This window comes from Glandiceps talaboti, chromosome 1 (genome assembly GCF_964340395.1).
Source record: "Glandiceps talaboti chromosome 1, keGlaTala1.1, whole genome shotgun sequence".
Lineage (NCBI taxonomy): Eukaryota > Metazoa > Hemichordata > Enteropneusta > Spengelidae > Glandiceps > Glandiceps talaboti.
In genome coordinates, this window is record NC_135549.1 from 4,383,221 (window position 1) to 4,406,301 (window position 23,081).

The following is a 23,081-nucleotide window of genomic DNA, read 5'->3' on the forward strand; positions in this document are numbered from 1 at the left end:
TAACCCTGGTTTGTCTCACTACATTGATGGTTTGATAACCCTAGTTTGTCTCCCTACATTGATGGTTTGATAACCCTGGTTTGTCTCCTTACATTGATGGTTTGATAACCCTGGTTTGTCTCCCTACACTGATGGTTTGATAACCCTGGTTTGTCTCCTTACATTGATGGTTTGATAACCCTGGTTTGTCTCCCTACACTGATGGTTTGATAACCCTGGTTTGTCTCCCTACACTGATGGTTTGATAACCCTGGTTTGTCTCCCTACACTGATGGTTTGATAACCCTGGTTTGTCTCCCTACACTGATGGTTTGATAACCTTGGTTTGTCTCCCTACACTGATGGTTTGATAACCTTGGTTTGTCTCCCTACACTGATGGTTTGATAACCTTGGTTTGTCTCACTACATTGTATCAAAATAACTGTCACAGATTTAACAGTAAATGATATTTCAAAGCTGGCTAGTCATGACAACAACTGCTCCATAGCTATTTCACACTGACATATTTACTATCATATTTCTAAATTATGCACTTGAAATGATTTCCTTTCAATTACAGAACAAGTCCATGTTGACTGACATGTGTGCATATACATGTAAATACCCCTATCATTAAAATTTGATCCCTTTTGTAAAAATTGTAATACCTCTACTACAGGATTCAGTAAAAATCACACACAGCATTTACATTTACTCATTTCTATTAAGCCCTTATGAATATACATGCATTAAGTATGCAAGAAGAATTTTGACTGATTTTGGAGAATTCACCTCTTGACAGTATACATGTAATATGTGTGGGAAGGACCTTGTTGGGAGTTGATTCATTTCGAGTTTCACCAAAGCAGAATATAATGGTGACAGTAATTAAGTATGACAGATTCTATTTTCGTACTCTGCTTCGTGACTATCATTGTCGTGACTCCTATACTGATGATTCACATTGCATTGCTGCTCATGGACAAAAAGAATTCATTTTGAATAAAAAAAAGGTATTAAAAAAATCAAAAGAAATGAAAGACGACTTGAGGATTTTTAAATTAAGTGATGTTCAATTGAAATCAATTATGAATTGAGCTACTTATTTCTATTTAGGGATACAGAATACCCGTCAATCTTCATTCCTTGGTCAGGGTCATACACTGACCTACTTGTATCTACTGCCGAGTTATTTCAGGAGAGGCAATAAAATAGTATATATAGCTCTGCCTCTGTAATGCTATGCATTGACATTTATACACTCTGCTCCTTATTAGCCTTCACACACACTGGAGATTGGGCAATATCTATATTCCTTCAATTGATCATTAGCTTTTATAATATTGGCATACTTATAATATCTATATTATTTATTAGATATATATTATATATATATATATATACATATATATATATATATATATATATATATATATATATATATATATATATATATATATATATATATATATATATATATATATATAATGATTATGTATCAATTTTTATATTTTCATCTGTTATTTAAATGATCAGCAAACATTTACACATATTTTAGCATAAATGTACATATCATTTGTATATTCTTTATTGTTTATATTTGTATATAATATTTGATTATTACACAATTTACATATTCATGTGTATGTTTATTTATAATTTAAAAAAATTCAGCCATTAATAACCTAGTATATTTGCATAACTATTACTTGAATATGAAATGCATTTAATATTGGTGATATGCCTTTTGTAATTTTATCAGCTCATGGCTGCCTTTGTGAATAAATTTACATATCATTAAAAAATCAAGCCAGTGACGACATTCAGTTAATGGGTTCTAAGTTATTTTAAATGGTACATGAATATGAAAGACAAGATTTTTCAATTTTCCCTATCAAATCAGTTTATACTCATTTATCTATCATACTAGAATGAAACATTGTAAACTTCTGTAATCACTTGAATATGTGACGACATCCCGACTGGACGTAGCGAGTGGTTACAGAAATGTAAGCAATTCATGACAAATCTTGTAGTATAATGTCATACTAAACTAAGATACACTTCTTGCCTGAGCAATGCATACAATGCCTTTTTTGTATGACAAACAGTGACAAGTGCATAGGATTGAAACCAGTTACAATGAAATTCTCTATAACTGACCTATAACTGTATTTTGACTAAAATATATTTTGGATCAAAGCAATACAGATGTCCACAATCTGTGTGGAAAACAACGTACAATATTAGACTACTACATGTATATTTAGCCTCTAATAAATAATATAAACACGAAGTGCTAGGAAATTTCAAAACACGTATTTTGCCTTAAACAAAAGCACTGGTACATTAAAGGATCCAAAGTATATTCAACCCCTTCCCCTTCCCTGAAAGTAATCCAATATCCTTGTTCTGGGTGTCATCATAACTGATTATAGTTTGAAATTATGAAGTCCATTTTTGAAAAGAAGATGGAAAATTCACTCATAACTTCACAGAGTTCTGTTCAATGAAATCTATCTTTATAAAATAACTCTAATGGTATGTTCTCAGCTATCTTTGTTTCTTACCTCTTCACCTTCAAGCCAGGACATTTCAGTGTCCCAATCCACTGGTACATGTGGACCTTTTCTGTATACATGACATGTCTCAGCTGAGTAACCTCTCCTTTGCATGGCTTTCATCAATGAATCCCTCAATGTGTGACCTTTTTTAGCAACAATCTGTAGGAATATAGTTAATGAAACCAAACATTTCAAACAAACAAACAAACAAACAAACAAACAAACAAACAAACAAACACATTCTAGCAGTTACTGTTCATCAATATAGTCTATCTGCAAAATTTGTTTAAATTTTTAGTTCAACATAGCAATTTGTACTTTAACTCTTTATATTTTAATGAAACATAAACACATGTATTAATTAATAGAAAGTTCTGTATTTGTGTCTCTATAGTATGTAAACGGCATCAGTTATTCCCCTTCCTCTTTTCATAACCTATAAAACATTTGGCTAAAAAAAAGACTGCCTTGTAGTATTTTGTATTAAGCAACAGAATGGTTTTTGTAAAAACTTTCATGTACTGAAAATGAGTTTGAAATTCTTAACATATTGTGTAACTGACCATTTATCAATAATACTCTTCAGGAATTGTTTAAAGGAAAATACAAACCTTCCGGGCACTTTTTCACAAGTGGTTTATAGGATTACAGTACTTTCTAAGAACGAATAAATTGTATTAAAGGTATATGTAGAAATGTAAAGGGTTCTCAATTTGCTTTTTAATATGGTTCTTTCAAAAATATCACTTATTGTGTTACCTGTACTGGGACCAGTACATATGAATATATATTCATTAAATTTGGAATTTGTCAACTTTATCACATTTCCTCTATAATACTTCTGTGCTACTCTTCTATATAAAATCTGAGAAACACAGCCTACTTTAAAATGTAGGTACAAAGTATAAATTTATGTTATTTTGTATAAACTTAGCAAAACACTATATTTACCGTGGTTCTTTGTTGATTGGGTAGCCATACCCTTACCAGGTTACCGTGTGGTGATCTAGGGTTGCTAGGCCTAGCTGGTACTGGTATAGGGGATGGCTGAGGTGAGGGTGATGTCCTACCATTACTCATACGATCTAGTAAGTCCAATTCTTTCTCTTGTAGGTTGCTGATTTTATCACTCAAGATTTCATATTCCTGATGAGAAAGAAGAAAGCAGTGATAATTTCATTTTTATATTTTCATTATTATTGTAATCAATTTATGGATTGTACATGTATGTAGTGAAATCTGCCTGTCATATACTGCATTCACACATAAATAATCTGAATTCTATTTTAAGCACAGTAGGTGTCAGAACAGTTTCATGTTCCAAAACCCTTCTGAAACTGTCATGACTTATGGCACCTATAACTTAGGGTATTCCTCAAACATTCCTGACTCCAGTACAATGTACATGTACGTACATTTATCATCCTATACACATGTAATGCAAAACTGTATTCCCTGTTAATGTTATACAATGTACAATCTATGATGCTGACGTGTACATACATTTGTACATGTACATTTTCAGGTGGGGATTTTTTTTTAGGTTTACAAGAATCCAGGATAGATGGGGGGGGGGGGGGGCAGATGGTTGGAACATATCATGTATAGTGCACAGTTGTTCTACTTCCACTGTTGCTGGGTGTGTATTTGCAGATATGCCATTGTTGCTATGGGCTCAGAGTGATCATCAGAACACTTGTTTCGTCAAAAGTAGGGAACATACATACATGTATACAGTACTATCTCACTTTTCTCTGCTGTGGTCAAAGTAAAAATTGGCATATTCATAGAAAATATGTATTCAAAGTGCAATGCATTGCTTCTGTGGTCAAAATGCCAAGTTTTATTACTATCTTGCAAACAGCTCTGTTGCTTGTTGGCTATTCTCACTTTTGGCAAAGTGTAATACCTTACTTTCAAAAAGGGTAACATTTTCCTCAAGCTATATTTTCAAATAATATTTCCAGTATCTTATAAAGTTATGTACCTATTAAAATATCCAAAATATTTCTTACACAAAACCATGCATGTTTCTCTTCTTTTTCTCTCCTGGTGTCAGTGTAACTGTGTGTGTGTGTGTGCATGCGTCTGTACGTGCATGTATGTATGTATGTATGTATGTATGTATGTATGTATGTATGTATGTATGTATGTATGTATGTATGTATGTATGTATGTACGTACGTACGTACGTACGTAAGTACGTACGTACGTGTCTGTGTGTGTGTGTGTCTGTCTGTCTGTCTGTCTGCCTGCCTGCCTGCCTGTCTGTCTGTGTGCATCTGGCAGGTACATGTAGCACATGTCCAGTTGTGCTAATAACATGACAATTTATATCATTCCAGTCTGTAACAGTTTACTTTGAATGTCATCACATCCATTACATATAACGCCCCTCCTTGGCTTTGTACATGTATAACTATAAAGTAATCTAACACCCTCAGGAATGTGTAATTAATAGCACAACCGATCTAAATGTGTGATATTGTAAAAATATCTCTCATATTTCCATTCTCGAACTCTTGGCATCTGTCTTGTTGACTATTAAGGACACAGAGTCTATTTATCACGACCAATTATCTAATTTTAAACTTTTATGGTTGATCACAGATCTGTTCTGGCATTTCCAGACTGTTTACGTATCTCTATCAATGACTATTTATCATGTTTCCAAGAATAGATTCCCGATGAATATCCATGTTTGGGTAATTCTCTGGAGTATTCATTCACACATGGGGGATACTAACAAATTCATGCACATGAAAGACTTATGAGTTATTCAACTCTACTTTATGTATATTTGTATATAGTAATCGTGTATATGGGCCTGTTCTCACATGACCTTTTTCTAAATATAGCCACCAGCGAACAAACTGAACATAAGACATGAGTTCCCATTACATAGTTAAATTTAAATCCCTATTGGAAAAGTGAGCTAGAATTCTATCCTAATGGCATTAAAAATAGAAACTAAATTATAAACAGCATACCGCACTTTCATGGTCAGTAAGCACTGAAGTAATACTAACTGTCTGTGATCTATGATCTTTTCAAGTATTTTAAGCATAGTTCAAACCCAAAATAGCTGACTTGGTAGAATAATCATGAAACAAATATGTTGTTAATGAGCTTACAGCGATATGTCCATGTAGAACAACAGATTGTATGTCGGATTTAAAACATGGGAAGGAGTATGCAAGAGATTTACAAAATTAAAATGACATATTTTGTAGGTTTTATGTGATATTTTTGAACAATACATACTTCAAATTGACAGATATATCCAAATAACTACTAATAACAGCATTCATAAATTTGTTCAGGTAATAATATGTCCAGAGTATTCATTAGTCACGAAATGCAACAATTTCATGATCATGAAAATAGGAAATATTTTATGCAGATTGAAGATTTTTTTGGAATCTCAAAAATTCTACAAAAGGTAGGATTACTAGGATTTCACTGTACAATTTTAATAAATCAAAATTCCTAAATTATACTTATTTATCAAAATTATATTTGTTACTCATTATTGCAGTTAATATACCATTTCTATAATCTTTCATCCTGTAATTTGTATGCACTAAATCTTAACTATGCTCTATTAATGGTTGTGGTTTGTAATACCATGAATGATGGATGGTAGAAAACACAGGTATTTTTCACTTTGTTCATTTTATATACACATCATGTACATGTACATATACATGTTATCCTAGAAATTTGGCTATTATGCTCGAGACAATTACATACTATTCCACACAATTACATACTATTCCTCTGTATTTTTCTTCCTTCTGCCAAGGAAAATGTGAGTGACCTAAGGGGTCCTGTCACTAGAAGTTGTTTGATGAGTAGCTTTAGACAAACCCTTAGGACCTGAGTATTTTCTGGATGAATGAAGAAAAATATTGGGTATAATATAATCATATCTGTGCAAGCATAATTTATGAAACTCAGAAAAGAAAATGGTGATTTTGAACATTTTGATTCATATTTGGAGCATTGGAGGGTAACATTGTATATGTTATCAATGTGCTATCTTCTTTGGATTAGCTTTGTATGTATGTATGTATGTATGTATGTATGTATGTATGTATGTATGTATGTATGTATGTATGTATGTATGTATGTATGTATGTATGTATGTGTGTATGTGTGCATGTGTGTATGTGTGTATGTGTGTATGTATGTATGTATGTATGTATGTATGTATGTATGTATGTATGTATGTATGTATGTATGTATGCCAAAGAAATTAATGATAAAGGTGTAAGGGGAAATTTACAAAACTCTGTTTTTAAGAAATACTAGGGGATGTACGGAGTTCTATACTACAAATATATGTATTAGGTCTTCTTTATAAACGTGTATCTAATCCTTACAATTATGTTTTTGTTCTTCCACAGATGCATTTTTTTGTAACTTGAAAACTGCTATGAGTAATTTCTGTCTCTGCTCACAACAAGGAGTAATGCAGTGTAGTATACACTACATGTATATACAGTTGTTGAGGATTTCAAACCAACAACGGAACCCACATTTCTTTCCTGGTTTATACAGTGAGTGAGTTCTACCATGAAAAAAAAACAATAGTAATTATACAAAACAATATATTCTTTTGTCTTATAGATCTCCTGAGATTCCTCTATTATTATTTTTTGGGCTGTGTAATTTACAACAAAGACTAAGCTCTAGCAGAGACTACAAACTGTTCATGACTAACTAATTCTAATAGATTCCTTCACTTCATAAATGACAGAAATTTACAAACATATTGGTGAGAAGTAGAACAAAATTAATGTGCTTGAAAATGATGAGGATGATCAGAATGTGAAATATAACTGACAAGACTTGAGGTTGAAATCCCAGCAGACAATGAATCATAGATGATGAACTCAAATAACCCCTGGAGATAGTTATGATACCGCATACATTTGTGTACATGTATGTGTCATCTCAAATCATCATTTGCTGTCACTACACATGCCCTCCTCATCTCTCAACACAATTATCCCTACATATAACATGAAAAGGCAGTGTTCTCCACACGAAATAATGATGGTGCTACAGGGAGTTTGAATGACAAATGAATGTAAACCAGTGTCTATTGTTATGAACCCACTACTTTATAAAGATCTTGGGAGAACCCCAAAACATATGTTGAACTTAACAATAAACATTCAACATGGTGAAAAAGTTAGGACTTTTAATAACTGCCCTAAAACTGAGTGATAAAACGTATGTAATCACAAAATCATGATCAGATTATAATGTGACAGAATATGATATACTTTTTTATAAGTAAGAATTATATCTATAGACAAGACTAGACAGGTGCATGCATGTACATGTAGTGTCACATCATTGCTACACAGACACATACAGCCACATACAAATGTACACATACATGCACATGTACACATACACATACACACACAACACATGCAAATTTACACATACATGCACATTTACACAGTCATACAAGGTACACACATACATGTAGGACACACACACACAGCCACATACATGTATGAATTGATGTATGCATACATATACATGTACAGTGACATACACATATAACATACCACATGCAAATGTACACATCACATGAACATGTACACAGGTAGAGACATACACACACAACACATACCACATGCAAACATACATATACATGCACATTTACATATACACACACATGACACAGTCACATATGAATGTATGCATACATGTACTGTACAATGGCATACACAGACCACATGCAAATGTACACATACATGCACATATACACAGGTAGTGACAAACACACACAACACATACCACATGCAAATATATACATACATGCACATTTACACATACATACGACACACACACAGTCACATATGAATGTATGCATACATGTACATGTACAGTGGCATACACATACCACATGCACATGTACACATACATCATATTACATGTACATGCACATATATATACACAGGTAGTGACAAACACACACAACACATTCCACATGCAAATGTACACATACATGCACATTGTACACATACACGCGACACACAGTCACATACGAATGTATGTATGCATACAAATGTACATGTACACTGTGTATACACAAGCACACACACATACACACAAATACACAAACATACAGACAGACAGACACATTCAAATACATACACAGACCTACAAATACATATAAATCTTCTAAAAATGGACAGAATGAAGGATAGATTAATTGTGCCCAGACCACAGTGGGAAGAGGCAAACGAACTAACCATTTGCCCCAAAAACAACACCAACTAACATCACTTAAATTGTTGACAAGTACTTTCAAGGACACGCAATCAACTAAAATGCTATTTGGTTGTTGGATTTCTAAAATAAGAAACCATGAGACTTGGAGAGTTCATTGCCTGAAGGATGTTATCACCATAATGAGGCCTAGATTAGACCTTACAAGTCAATGCATAGATGGGAAAGTCTTACGAGCTTCATCAATGTTGTCTAGACAATTGCATTCTATTTATCTTCATAGTTCAAGTGACCCATATCAAAACAAGTGGTTGTTGGCTTGTAAAATATGCAATCAAATTCCTGACCAACTTATACATGTTACATTGTAGGATTTTGTAGCAGCTTAAACAGTAATGACATCATTGTAACCATGACAACAGACCTGACTACTTCTGGAGGAGCTACATCAGCAGTGAACAACCATTTAGTTGTTGTCAGGTATGCAGGTGGCCCCCTTGCACGAACTGACATTACTGTGACGTCAATAGAAAGAATACTAACTACCGGCCTGAATGTAATCTGTCACAAAGTTAACTGTTATGCCATAGAAATGATCAAAAGGATGGATCTGGCAGTACAAAATACGCTGAGTTATCTCTTTGATTAGGATGTCAACATTCCATTCTTCTTATATCTAGTGTTTGGTTTATTGAATTCAGAAAAATAAGGATGTACAAAAAGTTTGTTGACACTGACACTTTCTTTGCTTCATCAAGGTTCATACAGATACATGCTTTGAATTGACTGTCAATATGGATGTAGTTCTGCAGGGTACACAGACTGAGTCAAACGTTTTCCTTATTGAATATGGTGGTGTGGTTTGGAGAAAAAGTTTATGTCAGCCAATAAAGTGTTTAATTTTGTGTTTTGGACAAACACATTTTCATGAGCACATCTAAACTTTCACTTATTATTATAGCTGTAATGACCACGAATGGTTGTGAGGGAACGTTGATACCGATGGATCAAACATACAAGTGTCATATTTTGATTTTGTACGAAAGTAGCTACACCACATCCTGAGAATACCAACTTACAATAGACATAGACTAGATATACATGCACATAAATGCATTCACACATGCATGTACATGTATGTGATACACATGTACATGCATTGTGACATACATACACATACACCATGTACACACATACATACATACATACATACATACATACATACATACATACATACATATGCATATGTACGTACATACGTACGTACGTACGTACGTACGTACGTACATACGTACATACACATGTACATACACACATACATACATACATACATACATACATACACACATACATATACATACATACATACATACATACATACATACATACACACATACGTATACATACATACATACATACATACATACACATACATACATACATACACATACATACATACATACATACATACACATACATACATACATACACACATACATACATACATACAAACACACACACATACATACATACATACATACATACATACATACATACATACATACATACATACATACATACATACATACATACTTACATACATATGTATGACTGTATCATGTGTAAAACATAATATCGCAATGTGCTATCTATTTTAGTGTTTCAATGTGTATAACATGGCTCTGCCACTCCATTACATCAATAGGCATATAATTTTCAATATCACATATTATACACTATCACTAATGGTGCTATTATTTCTAATTTTATCATACATTTCAGCTGCAAGTACCAGTAACAATCACTCATAATGGTACATGTACGTGCATACATTTGTACTCACCAATTTTCCACCAGCCAATATACATGTATCAATATGTTATTGATATGTTAATAAAAACATGCTCCCTGCTCGAAAAATGGACACTGAACCTAATTTTTGCTGACACATGAAAAAAGAGAGAGACTATTTCTGTTGAGAAAAATGTATAAACTCACTGATTTGTGTTTAAAATCCAAACTAAAACAATATTTCAAACTGGATTTCTGTGTGATCTTCACTAGCTTTTTCATCTTTTCACCAACGACGACTAGTGTCTGTCTCCCTAATCAATTCATATTTTTTGCATAACATGACAGATGTGACAATCAATTATACAACAGGTGCAATGAATATTTGCATCACAATCCACTAGGATTTTACATGTGAAAATCTGAATTAAACAATGTAAGTTTATACATGTATCTTTTCACTCATCACAAAAAATGAGGCACATGTATGTATTATGTACACCAGCATGTTTCGGGCAGGATTGAAGAATGTTAGCTGAATGACAGAATCATGTCGTTCACTGCTATAACCACATTGCTAAACACAAATGTGAGAGCCAATGAGTTACAACTTACATGTACATGGAGGTACAGTAGTGACCATGGCCTGGTTATTCCGGACTTTCCAATGAATGATTGTGTGTGTGTGTGTGTGTGTGTGTGTGTGTGTGTGTGTGTGTGTGTGTGTGTGTGTGTGTGTGTGTGTGTGTGTGTGTGTGTGTGTGTGTGTGTGTGTGTGTGTGTGTGCGTGCGCATGCGTGCGTGCGTGTGTGTGTATAAAAGTAGTAAAACACAGCCCTGCATGCATTGTAGCATATACTGCATGTCATGTTGTGTCTGACTATAGACCATACGTGTAGCATCTATGGTCTGACTAGTTCATACATACAACGTACCTATATGTATGAGCAAAACACAGCACATCTACAGTACATCTGTATATAACGACTTCACTTTAATAATCAAATAGTATGACATGGCATTATCACTCCCCATTGTGACCAATCAGTTTGAGTGGATATTTCAAAGTTAGTAATGGATTGATCCTGATATTAGGACAAGTGGATTGTGAAGACTGGGCAGAACACAGATCTGCAGTGCAGACAGGCTGTTCACCTTCAGTTCAGAACTATTGAATTTTCAATCTGTCCAGGTCAACTGAGAGGCTAAGGTTACAAGTAGCTATAACTAGGAAATTTGTCATCATGAGAGTTGACCAATATAGTATTCTCCCAAGAAAATATTCACACAGTTTTAAAACATTTACATAACAAAAGAGTACATTGTTATGTAGATTATTTCCTTTTGTTTAGATTGATATTTGGAACTCACTACTCTCTAAAAGCCTGGGCAAAATCTTGTACATTGTATATCAGATGGAAAGCTGGAATGGTTCTTTACAAAGCGGACTGATTGTGTACAAATGTATTTGTGTGACCCCCACTACAGCATACGAGAGAATCTTGTATTAAAAACACATGGAAAGATAGAATTGGTTCGTTTTTCTTTTTTTACAAAGTTGAACTATTTGTGTATCATGTCTAACTTTGTACTTCATTGCCTCCTACATGTACTTCTTTATTGCTACATATAATTATACCATGCACAAGCCCAGTTGAAGAAAAAAAAATGAAATTTGCATGTATATCCTGGTCCTTCTATGTTACAACAACACGTATCTACATCATTGGTTCTGCTGTGTTCAAAACATGAGTCAAAATATTCAAAATTGCCAATACTTTCCCCATTTAAAAAAACTATATTACTGTCACTGGTATAATTATATTATTCCTAATATTTTTCCTCATTCAGCTGGAAAATAGTCATAACCTCAGGGTTTTGACCTTAGGTCATATTTTTCTTAGTTGAACGAAGAAAAAAATATCGGGGAATAATATCTAATTATTCTGTATACTTACAATTTGAGAGAACTGAATAACATTGCCTAAATAGCCAACTAAAGCCTACAATTTACGTAAGTAGCTGAGGAGACAAGATAATATATTGAGATAACAGCTGCTGATGAAGACACTACCCAGCTGTTGATAACGATATCATATTAAAAGAGCACTGTCCTATCACAGTGTCAGTGACATGATTACCTCTTCAACCATACTACATCAATACATTGTTGTCTATTCAGAGCTGTGATCATTAAAATGATTGTTGTTATGCATCCTTTGCGTTGATGTTATTTTTCAGGCACATACATTGTAACATGATGAATCTTACATCATTACAATACTATAATAGGTGACATGTACAGTCCTTGCCACTCGAGTTCTCTGATGCTGACAGTTACTGTGAGACAGTACTTTAAACTGCTACAGATTGTATTGGTTAACCAAACAGTGGGAAGGGGTTGAGGGTTGTTGGCATGATGGGGATCAAACAAATTTGGTAAGGGATAAGTAATGCCATTGCCAAAATGGAAACTTCTTTCTGTTTATTCAGTGTCTCACTCAACTCTCTAAGTTTTAGTACGGCCAGCACCCTGGTTTAAAGTTTTGCACCCTGCTTTAAATGTTTTGCGCCCTGGTATTATCATGTCCTTTTGTCATAGTCTCCCACCTCCAGTATTGTTTCATGGGCATTTGCATCCTTTGAGCCTGTCATAATTGCTGTCATTATTTGTTATCACATGTTAAACCCTCTAAGAATACAAATGTGCTAAAACAAATGTTCGTTCACACCTTTTCCAAAGTAAAGTGACACCTTGTGCCATGCCATAATGTGTTTCCCCTCCACTGTATGATTACATTGTACATGAATTACACATGGCAAACGTGATACTGTAGACTTTCGACTTGAATTCTTCAACATCGTCACAAATGTATAACAGCCTCGTGTACCTTTTGATAAAGTGGTGATGATTTGTCCGATCATTAGTTTTATGTTCAAATTTACTCTTAAATACTTTAAGTTAATAGTTGGCCATTGTGTATCGCAAAGTTCGACCTGGGCGACTGTATACAATTTACAAAATTCCAACATGGCGGGTAATGATGTCACAAACTCTCTCGAGTTTTTGAAGTCCTCAATAGTAAAGCATAGTAAGTCTCACATATCACATGTTTTTCAGCCAGATGTGACACTAGATACAATGATATAAGTGTACACAAACTTTTCAATGTTTTTTTTTTTTTAAATCTACTCGTCTCTGGTCATTTAAATTGTAGCTTCCCTGAGAAATATAATTGTTTTTGAAATAATTTGAAATAATGTTAGCTTTTCTGACAAAACTAATCATTATAACTATTTGAAAAAAATTGAAATAATTTGTTGCTTTCCTAACAAAACTAATCATTATTGGAAATAGTATGAATAAATTATGCAAATGAGGCAGCCTGCTATCAGAACAATCCATAGAGAACACTGGATTTAATAGTGAGGAAATTGAGAATCTTACCTCTACATAGATTGATGGTGGATGCTGTTGGTCTCCAATCAGTTTTATCACTCTTTTAATTGCGTCAGTATTCACTTTAATTAAATGCTGCACATTCCTGATCTGTAAAATAGAAACAAAATATCGTGTCAATTCACTCTACATGTATGTATCATATTATCACACCTTATTAATATGTGACCATTTTGTAATTGGACTATTGCCTGTACATTGTTACAGAGACTTTCACAGGTCTGTGAATGAGTAGTTGACAGCGTGGGAATCTGGTGGTAGGGACTATTGCCTATACATTGTTACAGAGACTTTCACAGGTCTGTGAATGAGTAGTTGACAGCGTGGGAATCTGGTGGTAGGGACTATTGCCTATACACTGTTACAGAGACTTTCACAGGTCTGTGAATGAGTAGTTGACAGCGTTGGAATCTGGTGGTAGGGACTATTGCCTATACATTGTTACAGAGACTTTCACAGGTCTGTGAATGAGTAGTTGACAGCATTGGAATCTGGTGGTACAGACTATTGCCTATACATTGTTACAGAGACTTTCACAGGTCTGTGAATGAGTAGTTGACAGCATTGGAATCTGGTGGTAGGGACTATTGCCTATACATTGTTACAGAGACTTTCACAGGTCTGTGAATGAGTAGTTGACAGCATTGGAATCTGGTGGTAGGGACTATTGCCTATATATTGTTACAGAGACTTTCACAGGTCTGTGAATGAGTAGTTGACAGCATTGGAATCTGGTGGTAGGGACTATTGCCTATACATTGTTAAAGAGACTTTAGCTGCCTGGGGGGTTCTGGTAAGAGTTGCATAGATTCCATGACTTGCACCATAATATTGGTGGGGAACTATCAAATACTTTGGGCAATTCATGTAGATTTTACTAACTTAAAAGATCTTTCTACAAAATAAATCCATTCAAAATATGTACATGAACATTGTATCTAAAGTGTCCTGATAAGCAAGTACATGTTCATTGTAGACTGGTCTACAGTCAACAACATCAAACAGATACATCACTGTCATTGGTGGCGTACCTCTATATGTATACATTTGCACCTCAGTTGAAAGATCCATTCTAGTTCTACTATGATATATATACATGTATACCCATGGATAACTAGGTATATATACATGCAGAAGTATTGTAGCTGAAAGTGATCCAAGTGTAGATAAGTTAACATTTGGGTGAACATGTACATTGTTACAATACATGTTCAACATGCACCCTGCATATTCAAAATTTAGTGTATGTCAATCATTTTATTAAAACCCTCTGGAATTCAAGAAATTACGGGAAATGTGATAGACTAGACATAGTGTAGGGTAATTTGCCAGTGATCACTGTAACTATGTTGGTATTTCAAACACATAGTACAATGCTGTCCTATCAACTCTAATCAGTGTCTTCACAGAGAATGAAACTGATAGTGTTATTGAGGCTGAAGTCCATTCATTGCTGGCATCCTATTGTGGTAAGCACCTAAGTATTGTTGTCACATTAACCAATAAAAACTCAGGTCAATGACCCTTACGTAATTAATAGACACTACATTTATCACCTGAAATCAAAACCCACTGTTTTCTTTCTCCACACTGATTTCATTTTGTGAGGTACTATAAAGCAGGGTCCTCGATGACAAATACTGAAACTAATTCCTTTCAAGTTTCACACCATTTCTTGAAATCAATAATAGTAATCATATGGGTTCACCGCAGGTTGTATAATACTGTAAACCTGGAAATGTTCGCGTAAGATTTATTTTCGCTACAAAACAAAAACGCAAAAATAAGTAGTAGCGAAAATATCTATTTCTGCATAATGCAATGTACCAGTATGGTTATTAGTGAAAATTAATCTTTGTGAACTACATGAAGACTGTAAAATCGCAAAATTTTCTAGTCGTGAAAATATGCAGGTTTACAGTAGGCTGACCCCAAAGACAGACATTGTAAATGTCTGCTGCTTACAAAACAAGACCACTGACATACATGTATATGTATTGTTTTAACTTTACTTGGAACTACAGCCTACAGTGCAACCACCTGTTACAAAATAGAAAATAGACTACAGAAGGGCAAAGGTCACATGCTATAGAGGTCATGGCAGGTCATATGGGTTTGTTGACCACTTGGCCACTGGCCGATGATGCAGGAGATACACGCTGTGTACTGAAAACAATAGTGTAGTACAACTAGTAGTGAAAGGAGATAATCAGTATACATTGTTGTGAGTGACCATATCTGAAAGGATAACCTACTCTTGGCATTAGGCCTAAAAAAATAGTTTGATTCCAGTTACTCGACCCCACCTACATGTAGTTTTTCATTTTCACAATAAACTAATTTTCATTAAAACAGATGTTTGTAAAGTAGCCCAAAGATATGTCTTGGTGTTACTATCTCAAGAAGTTCTCCACACCAAAGAAAGACACCAGTTGTCTCTCTATGGAGAGCTTCTTGAGATAGTAACACCAAGACATCACAAATCTCTGAGGCTACTTGTCCTTTAATTGGTTTGCAATACTGTGCAAGTTAGCAGCAGCCTACTCATGCAGGTCATCATCTGCAATGTAACTGGACATGCTGACCATATGTAATGAGGGAAACTGTCTGGACACTGACTGAAGTGTGAATAAACTGTCTGGGTTATACTGTCAATAATAAGTACTCTCTTGGGAAGCTTGTCTATCAACTTTGTTGGACAATTGCATAATTATATGACACAGTACCTTGATTTATAGACTCAAGGGTACACTAAAAGAGCACAACAGGCAACAAGTCATTGTGACATCCACATCCCCATTACATGTATAATATATAAATGTACATGTACTTGTATGCAATCACGTAGATAATAATTCTGATGTTTTCAAATATATACTGTAGTATTTGGTCATTGTTTGCAACACACAGATGACAGTTTCCTCATTACAAATTATACATTACTATGTGCCATGGAGGGTATTAGGTTTGGAAAGGATAATATTGTAATATTTGCAAAGAATCAATCAATCTCCCCCAGAACAATGTATCAAGTGCACTAAATTAATTAATGTACAGTAATATACATGCTCTGCCTACACTATGAGAAATGGTGTGACAATATCCCAGGGAGTGGTGAATGGATTTGGGTTTCAAACACATAGGATTTCCCTGCAATCAACTAGTACATGTATACAGTAACCAAAAACATTGATTCCCAGTGTATGTACATGTATCCAATGTACAATCACTATTACTATGATTACTGTGCAAGGTACAAAGCATGTATATGTATATGTACATGTACGAAGGTGTAGATGGTGTGCCAGTCCTGAAAAGAACTGTTGGTCTGTGCACTGCTGAATTGTGCCACAGCAAAAAATTACATTTAATTACACAATCCAAAAAATTACATGTACAAGTATATACATGTACACCTATATATTCTTATCTAAACATACATGTATGTGACTACAGATGATGCTTACACTTACACTTATAGCAATGATAAACTTTGTGTTAAATCTAGTCTCATGCATGTACATGTTTACGAAATATATGTTACATGTAGGATTTAATTTTCATATACATGTAACATATATTACAATGACTAGCCTGGCAGAGGTAAATGATGTTTACATTGTATATCTTTTAATAACAAAATCATTTAACATGAAGATGAAAGGCAATTTGACTGAATTGCAAGGCTTGTATAAATTAATCATTTGGCGAATACATATAATATATACTGATAATGGTAAATTTATACATAAAGACACTAACTGCAGTAAATGAACATTACAGACACATACTTCTGTCCTGTTCAGGCTAGCATACATGTAGATCACATATGTGCAAGATGCTCAAAGGCATGATGACAGCATGTGTTGAGGGCATTGTGTTGGACCATACAGACAGACACAATTTGTCAAAGTGCAGAACCATGGGGCTGAATCTGTGGAATGGGGCTGCTATTACCTACAAATGTATAGGGTCAAGGCCTATCATAAACTGTACAAATGTATCTTTTATGTATGCACATTATCATCAGGACATGTTCTGACACAGGGACTAATATGTCCCGTCAACAAAACTTGCCACAGACTTGGGCAAATTTACATTTTCACATGGAAGAGGGCAGAGAGTGCCTGTATATATAATTATTACAAATGTATACATGTGTGCTGTTCTGTTTTTGCAAAACTACTCAATGAAAAAAGTCTTCATAGTTTGTAGAAGACACACTCCCTCAAATAATTTACTTCTATGTGACTGAATGATGACATAATTTTGGAGAAATTACATCATGTAGTTGCAAAAATAAATAGATACTAAAAAGTATCTGTGAGTGTGATATACAGAACATGGCTGGATTACACTATACTGACCCTGAAGGTCAAAGGGTCAAGGGCTTAAACAACATTTAAACCCAGTAATATAAATAGAGTCTCTGTCTTAAAGTTTTTGAGTTATGTGGTAAATAATAGTTGTTCACTACAAATATGGCCATCACATTCACAGGTACATGTAAATAGTGATAAGAGCACCAACAATAATGTAGGTGTTTAGTTCTCTTGTTCTGCATTGCCTTTAGACACGAAAGAAGTCACACATAAATGCTACATGTGTATAGGTTGTCTGCAATATGAAAGCAATAGCATTAATCTGATAACTGACCCTGCAGGTCAAGGTCCAAATGTAAAAAGAAACCTTGCTGTGTATATATAGTTAGACACTTGAATGGAGTCTTTATATATTAAAGTTTTTGAGTTATACATTGATTTGTTACTCTAAATATGGTTGCTATTTAATAAAAAGTGATCTGAGAACCAAAAGTAGTTTTGTGTATATTTCTTTTCCTCAATATTACCTGTGAACATGATTTATAAGAAACTGGCAGCAAATAAATATAACGAAGTGTCTGTGATATGCACAAAATAGCTTGATTTTGATAACTGACCCTGGAGATCATGGTCAATCATGTCTTAAAATAAAGCTTGTACCAAATAGTATGGGTGTGGACACTTGAATGAAGTCACTATGTACATTTATATTACAGCTTTTGAGTTATGCCATAAATATTGATTTTTAACAACAAATATAGCCACCCTTCGGTAAAATTTGCATATGTCACGAAACAAAGGGATGTGTGTATGTCCCATATGACATAGCACCTTTGTGCCAGGTTTGAAAGAAATTCAATACTGCATGTCTGAGAAATGATGTAGTGTGGATGGAGGGATGGAGCCCATTGTAATATTTTCCCACCCAGGGAAGGGGGGGGGGGAGGATGAGGAGGAGGAGGGCGGAAGGAGACCAATAATACATGTACATGTACACTGAATTTGCACTAAAATATTTCCATGTTACTACGTACTTCACTGGCATGTTCAGTCACAGAACACAAGTAAGAACTGCCAACAATACAGGTATGTATGCCATGTGTTTTATGATTATGGTTCAGCATAAATGACAAATATACATGTTCTGTATCTGATGTGCAGTGTATCAAAGTCAATCAATTAATTCCTATTGCAGATGACAATATGCAGTATGTGAAATATTTAATACAACAACAGGTCGACTCAAGAAGAGGACAGCATGAATTATAGGCAGATATGTATAAATACACATGAATGTAACCAACACATGTAAATGTATATGTATATGGCTATGCAGACCAACAAAGTACTTGTAAATGATTGGAATGCAATGTCTCATGAAACAAAGAAAGGCCCATGAGTAATATACATGTACATGTATTTATGCTGACTACTGGTACACAATGTACATGTCTCGGAGTTGAAGGGAAACTGAATCTTCTAATATTCATTTTTATCTGCATGATAATGATATGTTTTATCAGTACAGTACTAGGTTCTGCCTACAGCCCTAGATGTTATACAGATCTGACCTTGACTTTGAATGTGAAGGTCATGGCATGTTGTAACTATGGCAACAAGGGCATTCATCTGGGGCTTTCTATTGCATGGACTTTTAACGACTGCATGCATGCATACATGTAGATACAATGTACGTATGCATCTATACTGAGGTATAGCATCTAGGTGAATATTGATGATTGACACATACTGCAATTTTTATGGGTAATACTGTACTGACTTTGCACAAAGAACTAGAATGATGTAGTGACTAAAATCAGTTCTCCCTTCTCAAGTGACAAAAAACTGCTGTAATTTTAGAATATAAGACAGGATTGCATGAACTAATAAATCAGGGCTGAGGGGCTGCTAAGGTTTAAATAGTGAATGTGTACACACAAAGAAATGGCCTCTAGAATAACAAAAAATGTGTGTCTATATAAAAGAGATGTTTCTATATTCAACACACACTGTCAAACTAATTTGGAAAGAGGATTGGCTGTCTAAATACGTCAGTCTGCTAGGACTAGTACAGTCTAGAGAGTCGGAGCAATACTCTAGTCTGCGTCATGACGTCCATAAAAAGCACTGCAGGGTCACAGAGCCATCTTATCATTCTAAGATTGACGTTCAAACTGGCCTAATCAACATTTCTCAGCAACCCCGGCAATATTCTGCAGGCAAATCACCTTAAAATAACTCATGCAAGGCCCTAATAGAAAGGCAGGTAGGAAACTAAAGGTTAGACGAATTTACGTAAACAGTATTAAAACTAGTCTGTACTGACGTCATTAGGATGAACATACTGAGACGTTACAAATAAAACATTTTCAGATGCTTTAATACATAGCTATGTTCAGTTTTAGCTCCTAATCAGTGTGGAGAAATTCATGATATTATAAATTGCTATACATTTTACATAAACACAGTTGCCATTTATTAATATGTTTAGTATACTTGTTCTAAATACATACATGTACTAGTATACATTTATACCCCAAAATTATCTTTCTGAAGATTAATTCTCTAGATTACAATTCCGTTTGCAAATTACTTGAAGCAATTCAAAGTGAGTGCAAAACTTAAATATTGTTATAAAAAGTCGGTGACGGTGACCGATAATAGTGTAGACATGATATCAGAAAACAGTACACAGACAGAAAGTCTCTGGCTGGTCTAACAGCTTGGCTGTCTTCAGATATTGATTGCATTAATTTTATACAGCTTTAAATGCAAGAGTCTAGCTGTCTGACATGGTAATTCAACCATGCATTTACACCAAATCTGATACAAGTCACTATATTCCAGCTCAAGTCTTGTGAGTCAAATATCTGCTGATGTACAAAAAAAATGTACAAGTACAATGAACAGGTAGTAGATACAAGAACTGTGCCACCACATGATACTAGATGTATATATGTTGATACATCAATTGACAATCATAATATTACGTTCACAAATGTACATAACACTGGGTTCCTCTATTCTTTGATTTGCAGAAATAAACTCATTCAATATATATTTTACAAAAATAATTTAAAAGAAATGTTAATAAACAACTTTTTAGATAATAATACTGATTTACATATATGGAATTTGTCTCTCATTTCATATTCAAGTCAAAAGCAGCAAAGTTAATTAATTGATTAAAAATCTACGATACAAATATCCATTTCTCACCTATAAGCTTATGCCTTCTGTAAGACAAGGAAATGAGAAGTAAGAATTGCAAACAATATGTATTTTCAGAAAACTTTGTCCTTTGCACATCTATCAATAATGTAAAGTAAATTCACAATAAAAATGCATAAATAAATGACTAAAATTGTGATGTCACCCTACTAAATACTGTGCATGTGCAGTGCATATCGGGGGGGGGGGGGGGGGGGGGGGAGTCTCACTTTCAAAAGTACATGTACATGTATATCACATACAAGTATATATGTTAGATAGATATGTACAAGTTCTGTATAATAGTGAGAACATACATGTTACATGTATGTGGAGAGTACAAAATATTTGAAATTACATGTATCTACCAGGGTATATACAATTTATATTTGAACATGTACAGTTACTGGATTGCAGTCATATTCAGTGTGACAGATATGATTAGACATGCATATCATAATTCATATTCAGTTTCACGAATACTTATAGCTCTACCTCAATATACAATGTATACGAGTTAGCTTTCATGTATGAAATATGTTGTTTTTTTGATATTGTAGTCTGCATCCACTATGGTTTGTTTACACTAAAGTCAGTGACCCAACTTTGACTGCAGCAATACTTGTTCTACGGGTTGCCACGTTACAATGTAAATGTAAGCCTAGATGAAGGAACTGAAACTCGCAAACACATTATTCAATCTTGTTCTCCATCTACCATGTATGTATATGTATGGAGCAGTGTTGTGATGGGATTTCCCATACCAAAGTCATAGAAACCGATGCAATGAAATGGTATCCATCTGACCTGTCACGTCAGTGCAGAAGTACTGTACACGTATGTATAACTTACAATGTAAGAACATGCAGCTGACACTGAACATGCATGGGGCTAAATTTGACACCTAGGAAATGTGACCCAATTTTCACAGATCAACTTGACTGCCTAAAACATACCACACAACATGTAATGTATGTACATGTAGCATACCATGGTACCTAGTGGCACCAGCATTTTTCAAACTAGGATAGGGGTACCTTAGAGTGACCTTAACCTAACAACAACTGATAAAACATTTGATAGTGTTTACATAACCCTAACATGTACACTGAGACTACCAAAACACAATGCAGTGAGTACAGAGGCTTTAAAAAGTTTTGACAATGTCCACAGGGCTTTATTTCAGTGTTTGGTTCTTTAGTAAATATGCTACATAGCACTGAGACGAAATAATGAACTGGACAGGTGTTGAGTGGGTCCCACAAGGGTGATAAATATATAACACCATTTCATGATAGACTCCACTGCTCAAAGGTTTTACTTCAAATTACAAACTGTACATGTAAGTGTTGCCAATAAATACAACTTTTCAATGTATCTTTGACATTTTCCCCCTTCTCACAGGTGATCCCACATCCATTCTGATTCAACTTACATGTAATTTTATATCAATCAATCAATCAATCAATCAATCATTGTAATTTGTATACAAATTGTAC

At 34.4% G+C, this 23,081-nt stretch overlaps 1 protein-coding gene across 2 annotated transcripts in view; it reads right to left on the reverse strand.

Moving 5' to 3' along the window:
• Positions 1-23,081, reverse strand: part of LOC144441893 (serine/threonine-protein kinase B-raf-like) — a 68,075-nt gene that overhangs the window by 26,657 nt on the left and 18,337 nt on the right. For both annotated transcript variants that reach the window (XM_078131154.1, XM_078131148.1), the window contains exons 2-4: positions 14,039-14,140; positions 3,496-3,690; positions 2,551-2,703 (exon numbers count right to left, since the gene is read on the reverse strand). In XM_078131154.1, coding sequence (XP_077987280.1) covers positions 2,551-2,703; positions 3,496-3,690; positions 14,039-14,140 — 450 coding nt within the window. The remainder of the gene's footprint in view (positions 1-2,550; positions 2,704-3,495; positions 3,691-14,038; positions 14,141-23,081) is intronic.